Source organism: Protopterus annectens, chromosome 1.part1 (genome assembly GCF_019279795.1).
Source record: "Protopterus annectens isolate FY-2018-M chromosome 1.part1, PAN1.0, whole genome shotgun sequence".
Classification (NCBI taxonomy): Eukaryota; Metazoa; Chordata; order Ceratodontiformes; family Protopteridae; genus Protopterus; species Protopterus annectens.
This window is the reverse complement of record NC_056726.1, coordinates 320891727-320916393: the sequence shown is the minus strand read 5'-3', so window position 1 is coordinate 320916393 and position 24667 is coordinate 320891727. Positions and strand designations below refer to the sequence as shown.

Here is a 24667-nt window from a genome sequence, read left to right as displayed (position 1 = left end):
GGGCTTCCAAGCAGGCAGGGCTTCCAGGCAGGGCTTCCAAGCAGGCAGGGCTTCCAGGCAGGGCTTCCAAGCAGGCAGGGCTTCCAGGCAGGGCTTCCAAGCAGGCAGGGCTTCCAGGCAGGGCAGGCAATCCACTGAAGACGATGTCCAAGGCTCCAAGCAAGAATTTCAGATCTTAAGCAGCACCCTTTGTACTACAAAAGTAAAAGGTAATGCTGAAGCACCGCTTTATATTCTTAAATTTTCGCGGGCTTTGCAGGGCTTTTACTACTAACTCTACGTGTTGATTGGCTGCTTGCTGCACGAGCCTCATCTGCAGCAAGCAGCCAATCAACAAGAGTCCAAGACGGGTCACGGGGAATGTTTTTTTTTTTTTTTAATACGCGCTGACGAGCCTGACGCTATTTCCGGACTCCGATTACAAGAACCGGAGAACCGGAGTGCCCTACTGATTTCCGGGCACTCCGGAAAAAAAACGGAGGGGTGGCAACGCTAGTAATATTTAATTAACATAAAAATAGGAATCAATATCTTACATTTCCTTTCAGATAAGCCCGGTGGTGGGATGTGTAGAATGGTAAATTCCCATGAAAGGGTAGATTTTTCATAGTCAATTTTCTCAAGTAACACTCTCAGGGCACACCACAGCTTATATGAACATTTAGTAATGCAGTCCACGTGCACACACTCTTTGTGCCCCAGGTTCTGTATTTCCTGTTTGATTTAAATGTGGATGAAACATTTCCATTTTATATAGCTTAGAGGATTAAGAGGCTGTTTCCTGTGGTCCAGTGGTGCAAGGTTTGATTCCCTTAGCCTTCATTGGCTAACTGTAACTCTGAGTAAGGCAATTAACCAGAGCCTGATTCTGGGTGGAGTCTGAAAAAGGTCTATGAAGATTGGTACTCTATCCTGGAAAACAAATAAATAGAGTCTCTTACTTTGGGGGTTGAGCTCAGGAAGACAGTGTCCCAATGAAGTAAAGTAAAAATGTAGCTGCTATTGTTTAATATCACTTCTGTTCAACAGTAGTTTAGATAATTTTGTTTATGCAGTTTAGAGAAATTTATTTGTCATTTTACATAAAATCATTAATACTTAAGTATTGTATAGTATATATCCTCTCATAAGTTTATCGTTAAAAATATAAATAAATGCTCGTATTATCAGAAATATTGGAAACTTCTACTCAACCATATTTTAAAAGAATAACTTACAAGATAGGAAACATTAAAAATCAATTACTGTGTTTTATACAACTAAGTAGGGCCTATACAAACAAAATACTTGCCTAATTTTTACAAATTCATACTTTCTTTTGTAAACATGTAGAACTGCTACCATGCCCTACACTGACTGCCTCAAAAAACTCCAGCTTTACTCCATAGCATATCACCTATTCCGAGGTGATCTGTGCCTAACATATAAAGCTATATCAAACCCAGAGCTGTTGGACATGCTACACCTAAAGAAATCCCAATCCCTCCGAGCTACACACTCTAGGGACCTAAACCTTGTCACCACAATAAACAGGACACGATGGAGGAATAGATTCCTGTCCCAGAGATTTCCTATACTCTGGAACAAGCTACCCATCTATGTCAAGCAAAGTTCTTCATTAGCACTCTTCAAGAAAAATCTTGATGAGTGGATGGGAAATAGGAAATACACCCGGGGGATCACTTCTGTGTCTCTGTTGGATAGTGGCACAGGAAAATAACTTTCTTGGGTGGCGTAAGCTATGGAACCTTGCTGGCAAGACTTACATATGCCCTTGGGCCGATAGCCTAGTACCTACCTATGAACCTATATGCTTTTATTTTTATTTTAGTAGCACTTATTGCAAATATTGTACATAGTTGTTTTGGATTTAGACTTAGTAGCATACTTTTTTCCCAATTGAATTGCATGTGTAATCATCATTTATGTATTTTACTTATTACTTTTTATCATGCTTATACTTGTTTTTTTTCAAAAGCAGTAAAATTTCAATTTGAAAGAAAATAAAATAAAATCATTAATGTTTTTCCTTTTAGGCCTTCCAAACCAGGGACTCCAGATACAACTAGAAGCAAACCACCTTCCCAGACTTGTAATGCTGCATTACAAGGGCAGATTAAACAAGGTAAATGAAAAAAAGAAGAGTGTTATCAAGGATATGGAACATAAAAATAGGTGTCTAAAATTAATCATCTTTGTGTATTTCAGTCAGCAGTAATGGAAAGGTGGCTTAAAGGTGTGTGTGTGTATGCGCGCGCACACAAATTTATTTCCCCTTATTCTTGTTCAATAAAAGAAGTGGTTAACTGTGGTCACTATAAGAATCATTCATTCATTCATTTTCTCATACTTGCTTTATCCTGTTCAGAGTCATAGAGGAACTGGGGCCTTTCTAGACAAGCAATGGGAGTAAGGCTTAGAACCATTTGTAGACAAGATGCCATTTCATTTCAGTATGTAGGTATGTACACATGATTGCACACTTATGTATAAACCTTCAGGCATTTTATATTATCACCAGTTCACACATTATCTCATCTTTAAAATGTAAGTGGAAATTGGATATCTTAGCAAAAACCTGCGCAAACTGTGTGAGGACAGGCAGACTGTCGAGAGAAGGCATCTAGGACGGGAAGTTTGTTGCAGAACCAAGAGCGTGTGAGGCCGCAACTCCTGCACCACACTGCCACCCCAGTTTAATATTTTTCTAAAAAAAGAAATATTTTTGTGATGAGTTTCAAGCAACCATTATCAATGGATTCATCAGCTATGTCTGTTACACTAGTCCGTCCATTTATTCAGCTTAGTCTGTTCCAGCAGGGACTTGCCTAAAAGCAGTAGGACTTATGTCAGCTTCAAATTTTGAGGTCCTTCATGCTAGGTTTCATATGAATTGTTTTCATTCAGTGGTCACAGATTTTGCACCCTAGTCTTTCCTAACTTGAATTTCTAAAACTTGTAATTTGCATCTGCAGTGGTGAGTGGATCTCACCTATCTTCAGTCTGTAAGTCCATTCCACTTGCAGTCTCCTAACATATTAATTTAAACAAATATTCAAAGACTCATTGCATCAGTGGTGGGTCATAGTTATGTATTCCTACAACATGGCCGTTGCGTAGTGTACTTCATCAAACAGGAAAGCATGCTGCTACCAGTGGCGTTGAATAATTGAGATTCTGGCAGCGTGCTGTCATCTTAAATTTCTTTTAAGTACCAACTAGTTGTCTCCTGATGCTTCATAAATGGTTCCTAAGTATTTCAGAGACAGAAAGATTTGCCTTCTCTGTGACAAATCAGTGTAACCACTATGCAGTCTCTTTTTTTCTCCAATGAATGCAGATTATTACAGTTTCTTTTCCTTGATCATCTCTCTGGAGTTAAGGATGCTGTAGATCATGGCCAGTTGTCCAAAGTATGCTTCCTCCATTTTCTCTGATGATAAGTTTCTTCCAGAAAGCCAAACTTCTTTAGGCACTGTTATTCTCATGGTACTATATTGGCCCAGACATGTGTGGTTCCCCTAATGAGTCAATTTATACCGAAGAAGTCCCTTCCTGTGTGACCTTTCAAGATGCTGTAGTGTCATCCTTCATACAAATCCAACCTGTACCTTCTCTCCCTTAATCTGATTCATAACTTCTCCAGTTCTATTAATATCTAACAATCCTGTGTTGGTAGTTACCATCTTTTCCTCTTGCCAGAGGCCTTCTACCCAGAATATGTAAACTCATTCTGCTGTTTGCACCTTCATCAAAGGCATAGATCCTTTTTCTGTCCATTTTCATTTATTGCATTCATAGTATTCTGGAATCTTTGACATTGGTCTATGCCATTCTTCAGTTAAAGTTTATACTGGGCTGTTATTTCTAATTTTCATTCAGGGATTGAATACTCTTTTATTTATTCTACTTTTATGGTATTCTTTATGATAAGGTATGATGCTAAATGAAATTTTCTTCCTCTGTGGGTGCATTTATTTCATGGAGGAAAACTTGCTTCATCCCTTTAAACCACCTCTGCTTGCAAAGCTAAAGCATCTCCCCTGGAAGATTCTCTTTCCATTTCTTAAGTTCATAGATAATTACTAAGCTAATGCCCTTGGGGACCTTTTTTAAGCCTAACCATGCTTCCCAAAGGTAAAAATCAAACCCTGTACTGTGTGTGTGTAATGTAAACACCTTAACCACTATGTCCACCTCCAGTTCTCAGTACTCATCACCCCCTATAGAAATCTTACTACCCTTCGCTCAGCAAATAAATTACTGACAACTATCCAGAAATCCACTAATAAAGCAGGTGACTCCCTCTTCTCCAATTCTGTAGGGAAAATCTGGAACAGGCTTCCCAGCAATCTTCAATTATTGTCATCACTACCACTCTTCAAAAAGCAACTAAAACTACTCCTTAAAGCACAATAGCTGTGCCCATGCACTAAGCCAGATTAAAACTAATTCTTCAGCATTACTTGTCTTTTACAACCTTTTCTGATCTCTCAGCCTCTTTAATGCTTCATTTTTTGCAAGCCTCAATCTGATATTGTTAATCATCGTTCATTCCTTACATATGGGTATCGGTTCCGACCTCGGAACTGAGCTGGCCATCTTCCATGCTCGCTTCAGCTACAAACTCTCGAGCTAAAACTCTTACCCAGAATTCCCTTCTCCCTGTTACCTTAGATTTTGTTTGCTGCATCGCCATTCGGTCATGTCAAACTACTTCTCTTGAGCTAACTACAATTTTTTTTTCGTCATACTAAATTGTAAAACAACCTTTTCTCACAGAAACGTTATTAGATAGTTTTCTCTTACCTTATCGCATTTAGTGACTATCCTTTCTTGAATCCTTTCAATTCCTTTCCTCCTCTTTACCGCAAGGTAATTTCTTTTTTACCATCACTGGTAAACCCCCTTTCCTTCTTACCTTTGGGTAATTCTTGTACCATTGCTGGTATTTTTTCTGGTTTTTCCTTCTTTCTTTCTAACATGGCAGATAAAAAAGGTAGTCCAGGATTTAAAAGATTTCAGATTGTGGCCATAAATTACCTACTTCAGATGCACATTCCCTTTGTGTCTATTGCTTGTGTGTGCCTCATTTAACAGTTGACCTGCCCTGCAGGATTTGTAAGAATTTCTCTAACAAGACATTGATTGAGAGAAAAAATAAATTGATATTGAAGAGGCTACTTAAATCTCCTTTTTCAGAGGCTATTTATTTCTGGGTCAGAGGCTTCAACACCTCCAGGATCCCATAAGAAAAAGAGTGGTGAACATATAAAGGCCAAGTCTCTTCCTTCGTCCCCTGCTGGGGTCTCCCACGAACCGAGACCCAAGAAAGCTAAGCTTTCCACTTTGGATTTGACTTCTTCAGCTGCAGTGCTTTCGGTACCTAGACTTTTGGCACTGAGGCCATCGGCGCCATCTGTGACTTCGGCACCGACTAGCGTATCGGTACCGAGGGGCTCCATGGTTCAGTCTTCTTTACCAGCACCGACTGTCCAGTCAATGCGGACTGTTATGACGTCGATGGATTTTTTGATGCCCGTTGCCTTTTCGGCTCTGACAACTTACCCGGCACCGACTACCCTTTCAGCACCAACGATTCAGTTATCGCCACTGATATTTTCGGCTCCAGCCTTAGCGCCGACAACCACTTCGGTACTGACCTTATTGTCAGTGCAGACCAGGACTTCGGCACCAATAATTTCCTCGGTGCAGACACCTGTAGTTCAGTCCTTTACAGCCCCATTGCTTTCAGTGCAGACCTGCAAGGTGGGCACCGAGCTTGCTCCATCTTTGGATAGACCTGACTCCCCTTCAGCCGTGTTCGTGAAATCCACTAGAAGCCTCTCTGAACACGACTTGTTGCGTCTTGCGGATCAAGTGCTTTGGCCAGAGGTATCCCACCCCCCCCAGGACCTATCCTTCCTTGGGAGGTGATCACCCTTTGCAAAGACCCCTACTTATTCTCCTCCTTCACTGCCTTTGAAGCCCCTTGATATAGCACAGTCTTCCCCCTCTACGGTTCCCTTTATGGACCTCACTAAGGAACCACAGTTGCCTTCGTAGCAGGAGAGTTTTGCTACGACCCAAGATGTCAGCTGTGGCATATGTAATTTGGTGTTTCACAGCCGTCCAGGGACTCCGAGTCGGCAGGCTGAGCCACTTAGGAGAGGTGTCACCCCTGTCCTGGACACTTACCCCTCTTCAGGTGGACCGGCCTTCCAGCTAATGAAGAAGGCTCTGGCATCAACTAGCGATCCTGTGCTATCACTCTCCTCGCCCTCCTCTGGACCACTATATAAGCAAGTCGTTCCTGGCGGACCGGGCGCAAGGGCCTCAGGATATACTCCCACAGGAAACCCCTTTTGCACTGTCTTCCCCAGCTTCTCCCTCTGAGGAAGTTCATCAAAAAAGCTTGTGCAAGAGGAAGCACATGGACTCCACAGAGGAGTCCCTTACTGAAGACACAGGCTTTGATGATGGGGAAGGGTCCCCTCGCTCACCCTCTGAGGTATCCTTTGGTGATATTCTTGAAATTCTTAAACAGAGAGGTGACTGGCAACCCTCGAACTCGACCTCTGAAGATTCTGTGTTCCTGCAGGCCTTACGCGCCTGGCCCCCTATGTCCTGGGTTACTAAACCTGCCGACGAACTGGTCCGGCTCATTGCCCAGCGTGCGTGGAAGGCTCCTGACACCATTGAGGCCATTGTCCGGAGGCCAGATAAAATTTTGTCCCCTCCTGCTACTGACCCCCATTTGTCCAAAGGTCTTCCTGTAGATGCTTTGGTGGTGGTGACCACAACTAAAAAGGACCTGGCTGAAGAAGAAAGCCAGACTGTCCATCTGCCCAACAAAGAGTCCCGGGCTCTGGAAAGAATAAGGAAGCATACTTTTGCATCAGCAACCTTTGTAATCAGGTCCTTGAACTATATGGCACACTTTACCAGGCTTCAAAGAGATTTAATTTCTGAGCTCTCTGAAACTTTGGCTGGTGCCATGTCTGATGAGGTCCGTGACAAAGTGGCCTCTCAGCTAGCCACCAGTGAATCGATATCTAACTCCTCTATGCGCCTGATATCTCACGCATCAGAAGGAGCAGCTAGAGCGGCGAGTTCAGGCATTGTTCTGAGAAGACAAACCTGGATGCGCTTTTGTAATTTCGCGGAACCTTTCAACGCTCCCATCGAAGCATCTTCATTGTTTGGACCCAAGGTTCGAAGCACACTGGCCAGATGTGAACAGGACAGTAAGACTCTTTCTGTCATGGGTGTCCGTTATTCTTCCCCTTAACTGGCTTTCTCCAGAAACCAGAAGAGTGGGAAGATATGGTACAAAAAGTCTCAGGGTCCTTTCCATGACACACTGGCCGAGTTCTCCCCTAGAGGCAGAGGGGGAAACTCACAGGGAAGATGCCCTTTTCGGGGCAGAGGGGGTCCGCGTAACCAGGGTTCCAGGGACTCTTTCCCTGGCCAATCCTACCAGTGCTCCTGAAGAGCGGCCCAACTGCTTTCCTCCAGAAGTGGTTGGCGGTCGTTTCTCTTTGTACCCTTCTGCCTGGCTAACCATCACCACCGATTCTTGGGTACAAAGGATGATAACCAGAGATTATCATATTTCCTTCGATCTTTGTCCCGCTCCCCCAACAAACTTACCCAAAGTTCCACCCAGTCAAAGGGAAGAAGCAGCATTAGAGATTTCAAAGCTGCTAAGAAAAAAAGAGTCATCCAAATAGTCCCTCCAGACAGAAGATAGGATCCGGATTCTACTCAAGACTATTTTTGGTGCCAAAGAAAACTGAGGACTGGAGACCAGTTTTGCATCTCAGTGTATTGAACAAGTTTGTAAGAGTACAAAAATTCCGGATGGTCACAATACAGTCTATCCTTCCACTTTTGGAAAAAGGCGATTGGATGTGCTCGATAGATCTTCAAGATGCGTACTACCACATAAAAGTGGACAAGCCATCAAGAAGATTCCTTCACTTCAGTGCGGAAGCCAGTCACTACCAGTTCAGAGTACTGCCCTGCGGACTCTCTACAGCCCCCAATGTGTTCACAAAGTAAATGGCAGTTGTCACATCTCACTTGTGACTACAAGGATTCCAGGTGTTTTCATACCTAGACGACTGGCTCATCTCCGCCCCCACCAGACATCTATTGGAAGAAGCCCTGGCATACTCTCTCCTTTCTGCAGAAAGGCTAGGCATAACCATAAACTGGCAAAAATCCAATCTCACCCTATCTCAGTCCACAGAATTCATAGGGGTCATCTTGAATACAAAGGATTGCAGAACATCCATTCCAGAGCACAGAATTCTAAGGATAAAGCAACAACTGAACCCAATCCTTTCAAGGGAGAAATCCACAGCTCATTCTTTTCTATAGTTGTTGGGTTCCATGGCAGCCTATGTCACCATTGTCCCCTTGGCCAGGTTTCACATGAGGATTCTACAATGGCTACTGCTCACCCAATGGTATCTCTTTCAGTACCCCCTTTCAGCCAAAATCCGGGTAACTCACAGGTGCAAACAGGATTTAAATTGGTGGATGACCCACAACCCGTCACAATGGTCTCACCCCTTCTCTCCCCAACAACCCCAGGCTACAGTGACCACAGACACCTCCCTGATGGAGTGGGGGGGGGGGCTATGTCAGGGACAGACAGTCCAAGGTACTTGATCCGAAATGGAGACCCATCTGCATATAAATGTTCTAGAGCTGAAGGCGGTGCTTCTGGCGTTGCAAGCATTCCACCCCTGCTGCCGTCTGGGACTATTGCGATACAATCAGACAACATGGCGGTAGTCTAGTACATCAACAAACAGGGCAGAACCAAATCTTACCCACTCTGTTGAGAGGCCATGAGGATATGGCAATGGGCGATGGCTACCAACCATTTTCTTCTAGCAACGCACATTCCCGGGAGCTCCAACGTGATAGCAGACAGACTCAGCAGGTGTATTTTACAACCTCACAAATGGTCCTTGAATCCCATGATAGCGGCAGAGATTTTCAACAGCTGGGGTCTTCCTTGCTGCAACCTCTTTGCGTCCCCAACCAACTACAAATGCAGCAACTATTTCGCCCTGATTCCCCCTCCGGGAAGTCACTCAAGGATGCTCTAGTCCACGATTGGCCCTTGGGTCTACTTTATGCATTTCCACCTCTCCCCCTCATTCCCCTGTTTCTGAGGAAAGCCCGCCGGTTGAAGAGCAAAGTGATCCTCATAGCGCCATATTGGCCTCGTCAGATTTGGTTCCCCTTCCTTTGGCCTCGCCTGCTAGATCAACCGTGGATTCTCCATCCAACCCGGGGTTGATCTCCCATCCACAGAATTTGATTCACCCCAACCTGGACAGCCTGAAGCTCATAGCTTGGCTTCTCCAATTCCCTTGATTGCCAGGCAGAATGATCTTTCTTTGCCAGAATGTGACTTTCTTATTGCATCTCATAAGTCTTCCACCAGAATTACTTATCTAAGCAAGTGGAAAAGATTTACTTTTTGGCTGAAAGAAAAGCAGGTAGATCCTTTTTCAGCACCAGTGTCGATAGTACTGGAGTATCTAGCCACTCTTTTTCAATCCGGTCTAGCGGCCTCTACCATTAGAGTTCATTTGGCTGCAATATCTAATTTCCATGATGGTGTCCAAGACTCCTCTCTTATGTCACACAAATTACGCAAGACTTTCATAAAAGGTGTGAATCATCTAAAACCCTCTTTTAGAGAACCTACTCAGCCATGGGACCTGTCATTGGTTCTACAAGCTTTTGAGAGTGCCACCTTTCGAACCAGCTTCTCCTTGCGACCTCAAATAATTGTCATAGAAAACCCTGTTTTTGGTTGCCATTACTTCTGCCAGACATATTTCTGAGCTTCAAGCCTTATGCATCAAGATTCTATATTTGATTTTTCATAGAGATAGAGTGTCTTTGTGAACTAATCCTTCCTTTCTGCCAAAAGTGATCTCTGAAATGTCCATTAATCAAACCATTGAATTGCCAATTTTCTTCCCCAACTATTCAACAAAGGAGAGTATTGCCTATATACCCTAGATATTCACAAGCAAATTTGCCTCTACTTGAACAGGATTAAGGCCTCTCTTAAATCAGACCAGTTATTTTTGGCCTATTCTGGACCTAGATTAGGATGTGCTGTTGCTAAGGTCACATTGGCTAAATGGTTGAAAGACTGTGTGACCTTCATTTATAGACAATGTAATATTCCGTTACCTACTACCATAAAGGCTCATTCTGCAAGGTCGATGGCAACTTCTGCTGCCTTCCATGCCAGAGCTTCTTTACATGACATTTGTGCAGCTGCAACTTGGGGTACCCCTCATACCTTCATCAATCATTACAAATTGGATTTGGCCTCCAGGGGAAGAGCATGTTTTGGTTCTATGATGCTCAGGAATCTCCTTCTATGAGAGCCTCCCAGGAATAAAGGTAGCTGGGGACTCTGTCTCATATGTAAGGAATGAACGAGGATTAACAATATCAGATAAAGAAGTTATGTCTTACCATAATGTTCCATCTGTATTGTTGATCCTCGTTCAGTCATTACGACCCTCCCTCCTTCCCCCTCCTGTGGCTTCTAGTGGATCTCACCATCCGGTTCTATTAGGTCATTTGACCAGAAGTAGCATCTACTTTCTTTTGACTTACAAACTCAATCTGATGTAACAGGGAGACGGGGTTTCTGGGTAAGAGATTTAGCTCGAGAGTTAGTAGCTGACGCAAACTTGGAAGATGGGCGGCTCGGTTCCGAGGTCAGAACCGATACCCATATGTAATGACTGAACGAGGATCAACAATAAAGCTGGATAGTTATGGTAAGACATAACTTCTTTTTTTGCCTGCAAGCTTCCTTGTAGTACTTAAAATTTGTTAACTTACCCCTGCTCCATGCACCCACTTCATAGCTTTGAATGTATCCATTCCCCTTGAGTGTATAACTTCTAAATAAACCTATAGTGAATTTCTATCTATCTCACTTTGCCTACTCTCCCTTGTCAATTGTCAACCCCTTAACCTGTATATCTTGCGTCTGCAACTACTGTATTTACTATACAGTATACCCATGATTCTTAGCATGTTGTTTGTATAATGCTAGCCTATACTAATGTTTGTTTCTCTGTGTGTACACACGTCATGTTGTTTTTATAATGTTAACCTATACTTTAATGTATTTTTTTAATGTTTTTTTTTTTAGTTTTGATCTGTTCTATGCTATCATTGTGTACTACTGTTATATTACATAGATTTGGAGCTTTTCTTCCCGAGCCTCTACTGAAAATGGACATGTATCCAGCTAGACTAGCCCGGTCAACAAATGTAAAATAAAATAAGAATAAAATAAAATAAATTCCGTTACCATTACTTTTGCCAAAATAATTTTGTAATTGCAGTACCTGACTGTCAAGCACCATATTTAATTTTCCATATGGCAAAGGTATTTTTATATCAAAAATATTTACTAGATGTAACATATGATATGAACGGTTCTATTAACCTACCTGTTTTCTAAGTGAGGTGTATATCTTCTGCATTGTGTGGATGTCCACAGACAACTCACTTTTATGTGCAGCCTGTTCTTTTTTTTTGTTTTTTGCAGAAATGACAACTTGTTTGTATTCTTTTTGATGGTTAACTAACAGCATTGAATTTTGCCATATTAAACATGGGAAACCATTAGTTGCAACTCTAAGAACGTATTCTGCTTGAACTATGGCTGCTACTTCAGACTTTTTTCGTTTTGCCAAAACTCATCATGATTTTGTGGCTGCAGTTTCGCCTCAAGTCTTTAATGAGAATATGTAGCAACTATACAAAGTATTATATTCATAATATAGCGAAAGTATTCTATGAACAACATCAGCACAGGGATGGAGCGAGAAGAGTTTGCAAATAGGGATCATGCAAGAAGATGTATAGAAGGTTAGTGAGAGAGGGCTGGAACTTACTGAAAAAATTTAACATAAGAAACACGATATTGGGTGCAAGTAACTTGGGAGGGAAAGGTAATTGAGTTTGATGATGCAGAAGTTCAGACTACAGGTTAGAGATTGTCTTCTCTATCAAGGATCAATAAGAGTATAGGCAAATTAAAAATGAACTGGAGTACTGACTAAAGAATAGAAGATGCTGTTAAATTAGTAGGCCATATAAAATAGTGCAAAATGTCTGTAAGAATTAATTGGTGGATGTTAGAAAAGACCAGAAAAAAGAGACTAGAAAGATAAATTACAAAGAAATCTATAGACATACATAGTGTGCAGCAAACTTTAGGTTTAGGATTTTTGCATGGGAGTATTTGGAAATATAGTGTCACACACCAAGTAAACATCAGAAGATTTTCCTCAGGCAGATAGTAAATATTGGAGATGTGATAGGAAAGAGGGAGGGACATGAGAGCATATATTGCTCTTGAACAATTTTCCTGCTCATGACAAGCAAATGGATGTTTGAACATTACTGACATGTTTACTTTTGTTTTTGCAGTAAGACCATTCTTAAAAGGCATGGTGTATATGTCATCTTGCATTCTTCTAGACCCTTATGCAAGGTTGCATATGAAAATGACATGATGGTGGCATCTGAGAAATGTCTGAAGTCAGCCTACAGATTCTCTAATATACTAATACTTCTTCACCAATACACGAAGAAAGAATTCCTGTCATGAACAGATTTAAATTAAATAGCCTATCCATAGGAAATGTCCTACTAACTGTAGTAGAGATATATCTAACAGCAGGCCCTTCATGTTATTTTTGGGAAGCCCACGTCAGCAAACTGTCAATTTAGGACAGTTTGTCTCAGTAACAAATATCTTCTTTGAGGAGAGTCAGCGCATTAGCAAATCATAACATTCATTCATGCTTAGTTGCCATATTCATCCAGTTTGGGTCACAGAGGAACCAGAGCCTACTTTGACATTCATTTGGCAAAGGATGGATAAACCTTTCCTTGACAAGGTAACACTCCATCATAGGAGACATGCACACATGCTTGTAGGCAATTTGGGGGATTGTCATTTCACCTGCAACATGTCTTTGGGATGTTGGAGATAACCAGAGCCCCTGGTAGAAACCCACATTAACAACAGAATGATGTGCAGACTCCAAACAGAAAGTATCTTAATCAGGAACACAACTGGAGAACCAAGTGCTGTGATGCAGCACAGTTAACACTGAAACAGTTTGACACTCATTTGGGTTGTATCCCACCCTCCTTTGTTTTAAAAAAAAAATGTTGTCTTCATTCCTTGTATACCAGTGCAGGATTGTGTCAGTGTACAGTAATGTAGGTATGCATGTGGCTGTCTTTTATGACCCATTTTGGTGAAAATTTTCTTCAGTTCTGTCATAATTTTCGAGTGTCACACATCTCCCACTCACATGAAGAAAACTTGCTATGTAAGTAGTTCAGTTTTAAATTTTAATGCCTGTTTTTTTCTTCTAAAAAGTTCTTCTGTTACATAGCTGATAATTAATGATTGCTATATCAGTAAGTGTGATTGCAGTAGACAGACTGAGCTTAAAGAGTTTCAAATGTGATATATTTTCTGTTTAGGTACTGATCACAACATTGAAAAAATATGAAATTTGTCAGGAAATTTGAACAAGCTACATCAATTCATATAAAAAAGGCTTTGCAGACATTTTCTTACTGAGCAGAGATTTAGGGCCTTAGAAAATAACTCAAAGAAGAACTATCAAATCCACGGCACAGTGGTGCAGTGGTTAACATTGTCACCTCACAGCAAGAGGTTCTCCGGTTCGATTCTCGGCTGGGGTGCCTTCTGTGTGGAGTTTGCATGTTCTCCCTGTGTTCGCGTGGGTTTCCTCCGGGTACTCCGGTTTCCTCCCACATTCCAAAGACATGTATCTGGAGCATTTCTCTCCGGGCCTCTGCTGAAAACAGGCTCTGTGGAACCTAGTCGGACTTTCCCGGTCAACAAATGATAAATAAAAAAATAAATAAAATAAATAAATCCACAGTCAGGAAATGTCAAGATGCTTATTTAGAGGATAGTGAACTACATAAAAAAGTTTTTGCTGTCTATGGATTGTGGGATGACTTCTTTCTCTTCTGCAAAGGCTTGCATATGTGAATAACCAACTCTTGGCAGCAGGTTAGAGACATTTGTCCTTGTGGTACTAGCAGAGCATCAACTGACACTGGTACATAAAGTTAAGTTTAATTAGGTCCCTCAGTCAGTATTGACTAAGATACAGAAGTGATTTATCTCTGAAATTATAATTGAAGATCAGGAGCATGAGCTGCAGGTCTAATTGGTGGAAAAGCCTAAGGTTGTGCAGGCATTCTAGGCTTCCTCATTACAGCCAAGGGACTCTATACTAAAGCAATAGAAGACTTGCTAAACAGATTCTTTCAGCGTCTACTGAGAAGTCTGTGATGTATAGGATGTACCTTATTGTGAGTAGCAAAAGTTGAAGTTAATGCTTAATGAGCCTCCACCTTCATCATTGCCTGGAAAGGCTTGTTGTAAATAAAAATGAAGATGATGAAGGATGCACATTGAAATGTCAGCATCTCTTGCCATCTGCCTGTAACATTTATGATGTAGACAGCAGTTGGGGGAAGAGATACCTATGACAGTAAGGAAGGAAGATTGATCCAAAATATTCTAAAACTAGCAAACAGAATAGATTCCTAGAATCTTTGTAGAATTTGTTGAAGATGAAACAAGAAGCAGGTGACATTGTCTCACAATAGTTTGCATCTTTTTGAAGAACAAAACTACGATCAGGTTGCCACTTCAGTATTTTGTCTTTCTGCCAGAGGTATGGCTGGTGGACAGACTTTATTTCTTCCTAACTGCATGCCTGAGAAAGTTTCTAAGGGGAGTTTCCCTTCCTATGAAGATAACCAAATTTTTGTTTTTCAAGTTAGAAGGGATTAATGGCAACTGTACAGTTTAATACAGTTTTAGTGAAGTTATCTCTGCTCTGCCCATGGCAGGAATTTTAGAAAAAATGTTTTTAGAAAAAATAAATTAGGTTGGCTAACTTGTAACTCAAGCAATCCCTCCAATTACGTCAACCTCCATGGATATAATAAAATAATCCAGTCACCCACTAGGTTCATAGGTAGGTACTAGGCTATCAGCCCTAGGGGCTATATATGCCTAACCAAAAAGGTACCCTGGCTTTCGCCACCGAAGAAAATTATTTTCCTGTGCCCCTGTCGAGCAGAGCCACAGAGGTGATCCCCGGAGTGAATTTCCTATTTCCCATCCAATCATCAAGATTTTTCTTGAAGAGTGCTAATGAGGAGCTTTGTTTGATATAGATAGGTAGTTTGTTCCAGAGTATGGGAAGTCTGTGGGACAGGAATCTATCCCTTCAGCATGTTCAGTTTATTGTGGTGAGAAGGTTTAGGTCCCAAGAGCATGTAGCTCAGAGGGATTGGGATTTCTTTAAGTGGAGCATGTCCAACAGCTCTGGGTTTGACATAGCTTTGTATGTTACGCAGAGATCACCTCTGAGTAGGCGATATGTGACAGAGTAAAGTTGGAGTTTTTTGAGACAGTCTGCGTAGGGCATTTTTTTGAGGCTGGTAATCCTCTTTGTGAGGTATTTCTGCTGCCTTTCCAGTTGTTGTAGATGTCTTGCGAAGTACATACCAAAAGGGGAGCTGTACTCTCTAATGGGTCTAATGAGTGATGAGTAGAGGGGAACAATGACCTCTTTATTCCTTGATGAGAAACCTTTTGTGATGAGGTGTGCCATGTAGAAGGATTTCCTGACTACTGTGGCAATGTGATTATCAAAGGAGAGACTACAGTCCACCTGTGTCCCAAGGTCTCTTATCACACTTTCAATGTTAAGTAGACTACCACCTATATGGTAGCTCATGGGTACAGAGTTTTTACCAAAGGGGATGACAATGCACTTTTTGGCATTGAGCTTGAGGCCATGGCTTTGACACCAGGCATCTGTCTCATTGAGGCCCTTTTGTAGGATGTCCACATCGTTAGAAATTTCAGTTATGGCTCCTAGTTTGCAGTCATCTGCCATCTTCATTAGCCAAAGACCATCTGTGTTAGCCTGTACTTCAGAAATGTAGATACCAAACAGGAGAGGACCCAAGACTGAACCCTGTGATACTCCACTTGTCACTGGTCTGAAGTCGGATTTGGAGTCTGCTACTTTCACAATGTGGGTTCTGTCATTGAGCCAGCTGGCAACCCATCTTGTGACAATGGGATTTATACCTAGTTTAGTGAGTTTATCTATAATTCCAGAGTGGGGGATGGTGTCAAAAGGTATGGCGCGATCTAGATAGGCTGTGTGAACCACCTTACCATCGTCTACGGCTTTGGTGACTGCTTCAAAGAAGTCTATCAGGTTTAGGAGACATGATCTGCCTTTTACAAACCCAAACTGGGTGTTGTCCAGAGTTTGGAGATTACCGATGTTTTTGTTTATAAGTTCCATGATGATACATTCCTTGGCCTTGCAGACCAGGCTCGTTAGGCTAATGGGGCGGTAGTTCCTGGGGTCCGTGGTGGCTCCCCCTTTGTGGAGTGGGATAACCGTGCATCATTCAATAGTCACAAAGCCTGAGGTGAGGCTATGATTGAACATGATGCTTAAGTGGGGTGCCAGTTCATTCTGTACTTCATGTAGAACACAGCCTGGGATGTTGTCAGGTCCCATGGATGCCATGTTCTTGGCTTTGGAGAGTATGTTTTTTACCTGTGCAGCCATGATTACAGGAACTTTGCATTCTTCGGTATAGAGATGGGCCCTTTAGGGGGTGAGAGGGGGGTAAAGTTAGCACTGAACCTATCTGCCAGGATGTTAGCAATATCAGTTGGCTCTGTATATTTAGTGCCATTGTGTTGTAACTCAGAGCAGATCCGAGTGTTGCCATTGAGATTCTTGACATAACTATAGAATGTTTTGTGGGTGTCTTTAGAATCAGTGGCGATTTTGTTTTCGTAACTAATTTTGGAGGATTTTATGAGGGATCTCAGCTTCTTACTGAGGCTGACCCGGGAGTTCCTCCAATCATGGGATTTTACTTTTTTTTTTTTTGCAACAGTTTCTTTCTTCTGTTGTAGAGTTTGTTTATGGCAGAGGACCACCAGATTGGCTTCCTTTTTTTGGAGGATAGCATCTTGGTTCTGTTAGGGATAGCACGATCCATGCACTCGTGTAAGTGCTTATAAAGTGCATTTGTGTAGGATTCAGCAGTCGTACCTCTATTGTCCGTCTGCATAGGTGTCGTGAAGTTTGCCACTTCTGTCTTAAGAAGCGTGAAGTTGGCTTTGGAGAAATTTTTTACGGAGGTTTCTCTAATGGGAGGTGGGGGCAAGATGTGGATGTCTAGGCTGATTAGCTTGTGGTTGGATCTGGCCAATGAGGAATTGACCTCTGGTGTGGAACACTGGTCACCCATGTTGGTAATGACCAGGTCTAGGATATTGCTGCCCCTGGTGGGGGTGTGGCTAAGTTGATCCAAGGCGTTGGAATTTATGAATTCCAGATAACATTGAGCGAAAGAGTTGGTACATGAGTAGTTTTCCAAGTTAATGGTGGGGTAGTTGAAATCGCCCATTATTAGGGTGTTGGGTTGTACCTTAATATTTTCCAGTATATCAAGAAATGAGGAGTGAGAATCGATAAATCATCCAAGAGACAGTCAATTCTCGACTGGATACTGATAAACAGACCAGCTCAATCCTGTTATTCTGGCTGCTTACCTGACAGTGTGAGCAACCACCTACTAACCTTTATGCTAAAATTTATTTATTTATTGACACTTGTTAACTGGGTTTGTCTAACTGGGCTTGTGGCCCATTTTCAGTGGAGACCCGAGGAGAAAAGCTCCAGTAAACAACATACATTTCATGCTAAACCTGCAACCTTCCAGCTAATAAGAAACAAAAGAAACTTTAATCCCACTTACTTTGTTAGTACTCCTAAAAGTTGTAATTGGGAACCACTTAAGATCCTCAGCCTTAATGATACAGTTAATTACTTTAACTTTATCTTTCTAGGCATCGTGAACTCTGATGCTCCTCCCAGAACCATCAGAATTAAATTCAAATGTGCACCATATTTTAGCAATGAAACAAGATCATTACTGAAAGCTAAAGAGAAACTTTGGGACCAATGGCATAAAACTGAATCTCAAGCTTCTAAACAATTATACCTAGAGCTAAGAAATAAAGCGAAGAAAATGGTCAAACTTGGTAAGATCAGCTGCTGTCACACTATACCAAAAAGCATCTAAACAATCCTCATAAAATTCTGGTCAGCCATTAACTCCATTCTCCTTCCTGGTAAAGATGGTACACCCTCCCCAACCACAACAAACTCCTCAGAAAATATAGCCACACAATTCAACAAATATTTCACTGAATCTGTTCTTGCCCTAACCAGCTCTCAACCATCCTCCATCCCCAAAGAACCACCTAAGCCAAACAATAACCAGAACAGCTCCACCCTACAACCTGTTCTTATGGACATGATTAAAAAACTTCTAAAAAAATTAAAGCCAACAACATTAGCCACAGATAAACTACCAGCTAATTTTCTGAGAATTGCTGCTGCCACAATAGCCTACTCTGTAGCCATTCTTATTAACAGATCTATATCTGAAAACCTAATCCCTGATATCTGGAAAATTTCCCATGTAATTCCACTCCACAAAGGAAGTAATTCAAAAGAGCTGACAAACTTATCGTCCCATCGCCATTCTTTCCCAGCTATCTGAAATCCTAGAGAGGTGTATACATACACAAATCATGGAACACCTAAATACTTGTAAACTTCTGTCTAATACACAACACATATTTTGGCCTTTTCATAGCACCACCACTGCCCTAATGTCATTCACAGACACAGTAAGCAACCATAGAAACAATTGAAAATGTGTATCTGTAATCTTTCTGAACCTCTCTAAGGCATTCGATACAGTCGCACACAAAAAACTCATGAATGTTCTTTCCTATCCGAATCTCAGTGAACCTACAATTACTTGGTTCCAAAGCTATCTGTCAGGTCAACAGCAAGCAGTTCAGTGGCAGCAAGACCTTTCCCCACTACTTCCATTTACTTTAGGTGTTCCCCAAGGCTCCATCAATGAACCTTCACTGTTCTTTATTTTTACTAACAACCTTCATACCTCTACAATATGTTACTGCCATCCAGTATGCAGATGACTCCACATTAATATATGCTGTTTCATCCCTTCAAGAACTTCATTTACTAACACAAGCCTCCTTTCTTTCTGTTGAATATGGGCTCTCTAACTCCCAACTTATTCTGAACCCTAATAAAATGAAACTGCTGCTCTTCCACCTAACTAGATACACTACACCATCCCCTCCATTCAACATCACATCCAAAAATAACACCATTATCTCACCTGTCACCCACATTAAGCTACATGGGGTCAAAATCTACTGTAATATGAAATTTGATACTCACATCCCCCATACCATAAAGAGGGTTCGCAAAAAGTTGGGTGTCCTATAAAGAAATAAGCAATTTCTTACAAAAACAACTAAAGAAACAATACCACTCACCTCATCTCAGTACTTACTTATGCTTCCTCAATTCTCACTAATCTAAGAAAAACAGACATTGCAAAACTCAATTCATAGGTTCATAGGTTGATAGGCTATCTGCCTGAGGGCATTTATAAGCCTAGCCAGAGTGTGTTTGGCTTTTGCCACCCTTTTAGATTAGATGACTGTGCCTCTGTATAGTAGGTCACAGAAGACAGCCCTTTTAAAGTTAGTTTACTGTGCCTCTGTCTAGTAGGGACACAGAAGAGATCCCAGGGGTAAACCTACGATCTCCCATCCACTCGTCAAGATTTCTCTTGAAGAGGGTCATTGAGCGGCTCTGCCTAACATGGATTGGGATTTTGTTCCAGAGTGAGGGGAGCCTCTGGGATATGAATCTGTCCCTCCAGCATGTCCTATTTATTTCTGTGCTGAGGTTTAAGTCCCCATGTTCCAATAAAATTGCCAGGTTTGCAGCAGACTCTCTTTATAGGTCTCACCACTGCATAGCCATAAAGCAAGTTAAATGGTTAGAATTACCACAGCTCATCCTTTATAACCAACTTACTCTAGCCCATAAAATTTGGTAACACCCTGAAAAAAAATTCCTCAAAAAAATACTTCATTCCTACACCAGTAACAGAGTGTTACTCTTCAATAATAAATTTCTCTTGGATGTAACTAAAGTTGGTGATACAGCAGGTAAATCCCTCTTCTCAAATTTTATAACTAAAAGATGGAATTCCTTACCCACCAGCTTAACAGCTATAACCTCGATAACATAATTTAAAAAAACTTTAAAAGCTCATCTGGTTGATACATGGCTCTGCTCTTGTGCCACTCCTGGCTAGTACCAATCCACGTTATAACTCTGTTATCTTTTTCTCAACTAACTTTCACACTTAGTAACCAGTAACTGTCTACTTTCTCCTTCCTCATTCAACATTTCTGCAGTACAGGCCACAGAACCTCCTCAGTGTATTCAACAGGTTCCATGCAAGACCTTTTGTCTGTTTCTGTGACTTATGTAATATAGGGAATGTCCTATATGTCTCAGACATATGGTATGTATGATTGACTGTTACACACTTCCAATATCATGATAACTTCCCATACTTGTAAAATTGTATGCAATAGTTTCCATGAATGTAATTTGTATCTTATTGTAACCCTTCCTGTATCATGACACTTTCCCTAAATTGTAAAATGTATATATTGACTTCTGTGTATGAATTTTATGTATCCTTCATTTATTTAATAAGTATTTTTCATAAGCATGGAGTTTTTCTCCCCGGGCCTCCGCTGAAAAAGGACTTGAGTCCAGTCGGACTTTCCCGGTAACCAAATATAAATAAATAAATAAAAGTTTCTTTTCATTTGTTGCATAGATAGTGCTACCAAGCAGCGTGTGTGTGTGTGTGTGTGTGTGTGTGTGCGTGTGTGTGGCAGACAGAGACAGCATTATCCTTTTGTGCCATAGGTGGTTACTGGGCTATTGACCAGAACGTCTTTATAAGGTTAGCCGTGTGTACCGAATATAATACTAGAGAAACCCAATATAAAGGATCCTGCCAAAACTCGAGATCTTAGTTAGCAACGATTGCCCATATCTAGGAGGGTCATAGGTGAAATCCTGGCAGGAATTTGCAGTTTCCCATCCAGTCATCCAGGCTACACTTAAACAGGGTCATAGAACAGCTTTGTTTGATGTGAACTGGTAGCCTATTCCAGAGGAGTGGCAACTTCTGAGAGACATATCTGTCTCTCCAGCAGGTCCTATTTGTGTCGCAGGCCTGTGACCCTTTTCCCATTGAACTTACCAATGTGTAGCATTTCCATTACCAAGATTTGTCTGCAGGCCATGCACAAGTCTCCTGAAAGTAGTCTGCATGCTACTGAGTACAGTGACAGTGACTTCACTCTGTCAGAGTGTGACATGTGCTGGAGAACCTGAATTTTCTTGATTAGAAATTTCTGAGGTCTGTCAAGTTGCTGCAGGTGCGTGGTAAGGTACATACCAAATGGAACATTGTACTCAATTATTGGCCTGATGAGGGTCAATTACAGGGGTGTTATGACCTCTTTTCCTTTTGAGGTAATGCCTTTGCTAATGTGGTGTGCGACATAGAATGCTTTCCTTACCACATTAGACACAACCTGTGTTCCTAAGTCTCTCACTACTGAGTTGTTACTTAGGGTATTATTATTAATATGATAGTCTGCAGGAATATTGTTTTTGCCAAAGGGAGTGATAATGCACTCTTTTGCATTCTGTTTTGAGACATTACTTTGGCACCAATCATTGATTTGTCTAAGTCCCTCTTAAAGTATATTGGCTTAGTTTGCAGATTCAGTGATTGCACCTAATTTGCAGTCGTCAGCAAACATAGTCAGCCACAGCCCCTGTGTTTTGGCCTGAACTTTTGAGAAGTATATTCCAAACTGCTGTGATGGCTTGGTGGTTAACTACTGTGACTATAGTATATAGGGTCCTGGGTTCAAGACCTGCAAGGCTGTTTATTTGTTTGGGAGAGTGGCCTAATGGTTAAGGTGTTTGCCTTACAAACACAACGTGCAGGGTTTGAGTCTCACAAGGGATAATTGGCTAGGCTTAAAATGTCTCGTAAGGGCAGTTAGCTTAGTACTAATCTATGAACCTATGAATAGTAGGGGGCCCAGTACTGACCCCCTGAGAACCCCACTAGTGGCAGGTCTACTGGTTGAGGTAAAGCCCTCAACTGTGACTGAGTGTGATATGTCAGTGAGCTAGTTAGCAACTCACCTGATGACATAAGGGAGAGTTTATCAATGATGCCCGACTGTGGGATTTTGTTGAAGGCCTTGGCTAGGTCGAGGTAGGCAGTATGCACAGATTTTCTTCATCTGTAGCTCTGGTGACATTTTTGAAGTCCACCAGATTTAACAGACATGACCTGCCTTTGAGAAAACCAAACTGTGTCGGATCAAGGGTTTGGATATCACCTGTATCCTTATTTATAACACTCATGATGTTTCGTTCCATGACCTTACAGATAAGGGTAGATGTTATGTGATCCTATCTCGCCTACATTCTGACTGATGGTTCGGAGCCGATCCCTCGGCTCCGACTCGGCACGCTTATGCTATAGAGCGAGGCCTCTAATTGGCTGAGCTATCTTTATCCCAGGATGCACCACCACTAATCCCCCAGATCTCGTTTGCCGCTTACAGAGCTTGGACGTGGTCTCAACATTGGCTGGGCTAAGTACTATATATATAGTCTTTTTTCCTGTCAGTATTTGCTTCATTTAAACCCAAAAGCTGTTTTAACGGCTATTCTTTGTGTAAGAGTGTGTTTCTGGCAGTTTGATTGAATTTTTAGTATAATTTCCTGTCAGAGAAGGTTCCGTTTAAGTTAGAGGGGCCTTCCCCTGTGGTTACTACTTCTCAGTGGTTGTGTGTGGGTCAAGTACCCATTTGAGTTAGAGGGTCTTGACCCTCCTTGTTTCCCCTTTCTCTTTCTCGCTTCTGTGTGTATAAAAAAAAAAAAAAAGTTTTTCAGTTTTAATATTCTGAGTTAGTGGCATACTTATTGTTCCTGTGTGTCAAACCCTTAAGTTTGCTGTTGTGGTCTGTTTTTCTTGTAGGACTATGTCTAAAGAACATAAACCCTCCGGGTTTAAAAAGTGCACGAGGTGTGGGTTCAAAATGTCCATAACGGACGACCACTCCTCGTGCGTCTATTGTCTTGGCGCCAAACATCTGCAGGAATCGTGCAGTGTATGCCATGCGTTTTCCTCCCGAGTATTCCAGGAGAGGAAAAAAAAATTAATCCTCAAAGGATTAATCAAGCCTTCTTTCGAGGAGGCTTTATCTTCCTCTCCGTCTCCTTCTAAGAAGAGGAAAGCGCCGGCTCCGACCAGTCAGTCGGAACCGACGGCTAAGAAAGCTAAGCAGACTTCTCCATCGGCTCCACGGACTTCGGAGCCGAGGTCGGAATGGTCTGCCTCGATGCCTCCAGCCTCGACCCCTCTGGTTTCGGAGCTGAGGTCTGGGGCATCGAGAGGCGGGTCACCCTCATCGGCTCCACTGATATTGGAGCCGATAAGGGTCATCGGCTCAGACTCTTCCCCCTCGGAGCCGAAGTCCTTATCGGCACCAAGGGAAATTTCCTTGAAGGTTTCCTCGGAGCTGATAATTGTTGAGTCCTTTCGGAGCCGGTCCCCGAGCCCTTCGGAGCCAATGGTGAAATCGGTTCGGGCCCGATCGGTATCCTCGAGATCATCCAGGATGTCTGATTCGGACATCGACAGGGTGCTCCTTCGACTCTTCCAGTCTCCGGTGTTCCAAAAGATGGTTTCGGCTCCAGCCCAGTTGGCTTCGGAGCCGATAGTCCACTCCCCTATTGCACTTCCTCCTCCAACAGCTGCGGCACCGTTGGAGCAGGTGTTGGTGGAACCAGTGGAGGTGTTAGGGTCAGGCCCGACCCTTGCTCTGACTCCGGCTCTCGGGTCGGAGTTCAGTGCATGGACTTCTTCCTTTGGCCCTGGGGGGGAGGCTTCGGGATTGATGCTTTCGGTCCCAAGTCTCCCTCTTGGTGCGTCGGCGGCGGGAGTACCGTCCACTGTCGTGGCCACGGAGGGGGGACCTTCCCAGGATTCTGGTGGTCCCGCCTTCAGGGCTATGAGGAGTGCTCTAGCCAAATCTTCATTGGCTACCTCCACAGTTTCCCCAGCTCCTTCCCTACATTTGGAGACTGGGTCATTGGCAGTCCCCCTGTCTGCAGACAGCGGAGCCCCTGGGCCTCAGGTTACCCCCGCTGGGGTTTCTCCCCCTCCTGGAGGTCCTTCTGAAGCCTCTTCGGAAGAACCTCCCAGGAAGAAAACGTGCAAGAGGAAGCACGTTGACTCCCCTGACGAGTCTTTGACATCTGACACCGATCTCGATGATGCAGAGGGGTCCACCAAGTCGTCCTCGGATGATGTCTCCTTTGCAGACATCCTGGAAGCCCTAAAACAACGAGGCGGCTGGCAGTCCAAACCTCCCTCTGCTGATGAGTCGGTGTTCCTGAAGGCCTTCAGGGCTCAGCCCTCCACCTCCTGGGTGTCTCCGCCCTTCGACGAGCTCTTGGATTTGATCTGT

At 42.5% G+C, this 24667-nt stretch overlaps 1 protein-coding gene across 2 annotated transcripts in view; it reads left to right on the top strand.

Annotated features, from left to right (window-relative positions):
- WDR7 (WD repeat domain 7) overlaps positions 1-24667 on the top strand; it is a 3592087-nt gene that overhangs the window by 1083999 nt on the left and 2483421 nt on the right. For both annotated transcript variants that reach the window (XM_044074906.1, XM_044074897.1), the window contains exon 15: positions 2037-2125. In XM_044074906.1, coding sequence (XP_043930841.1) covers positions 2037-2125 — 89 coding nt within the window. The remainder of the gene's footprint in view (positions 1-2036; positions 2126-24667) is intronic.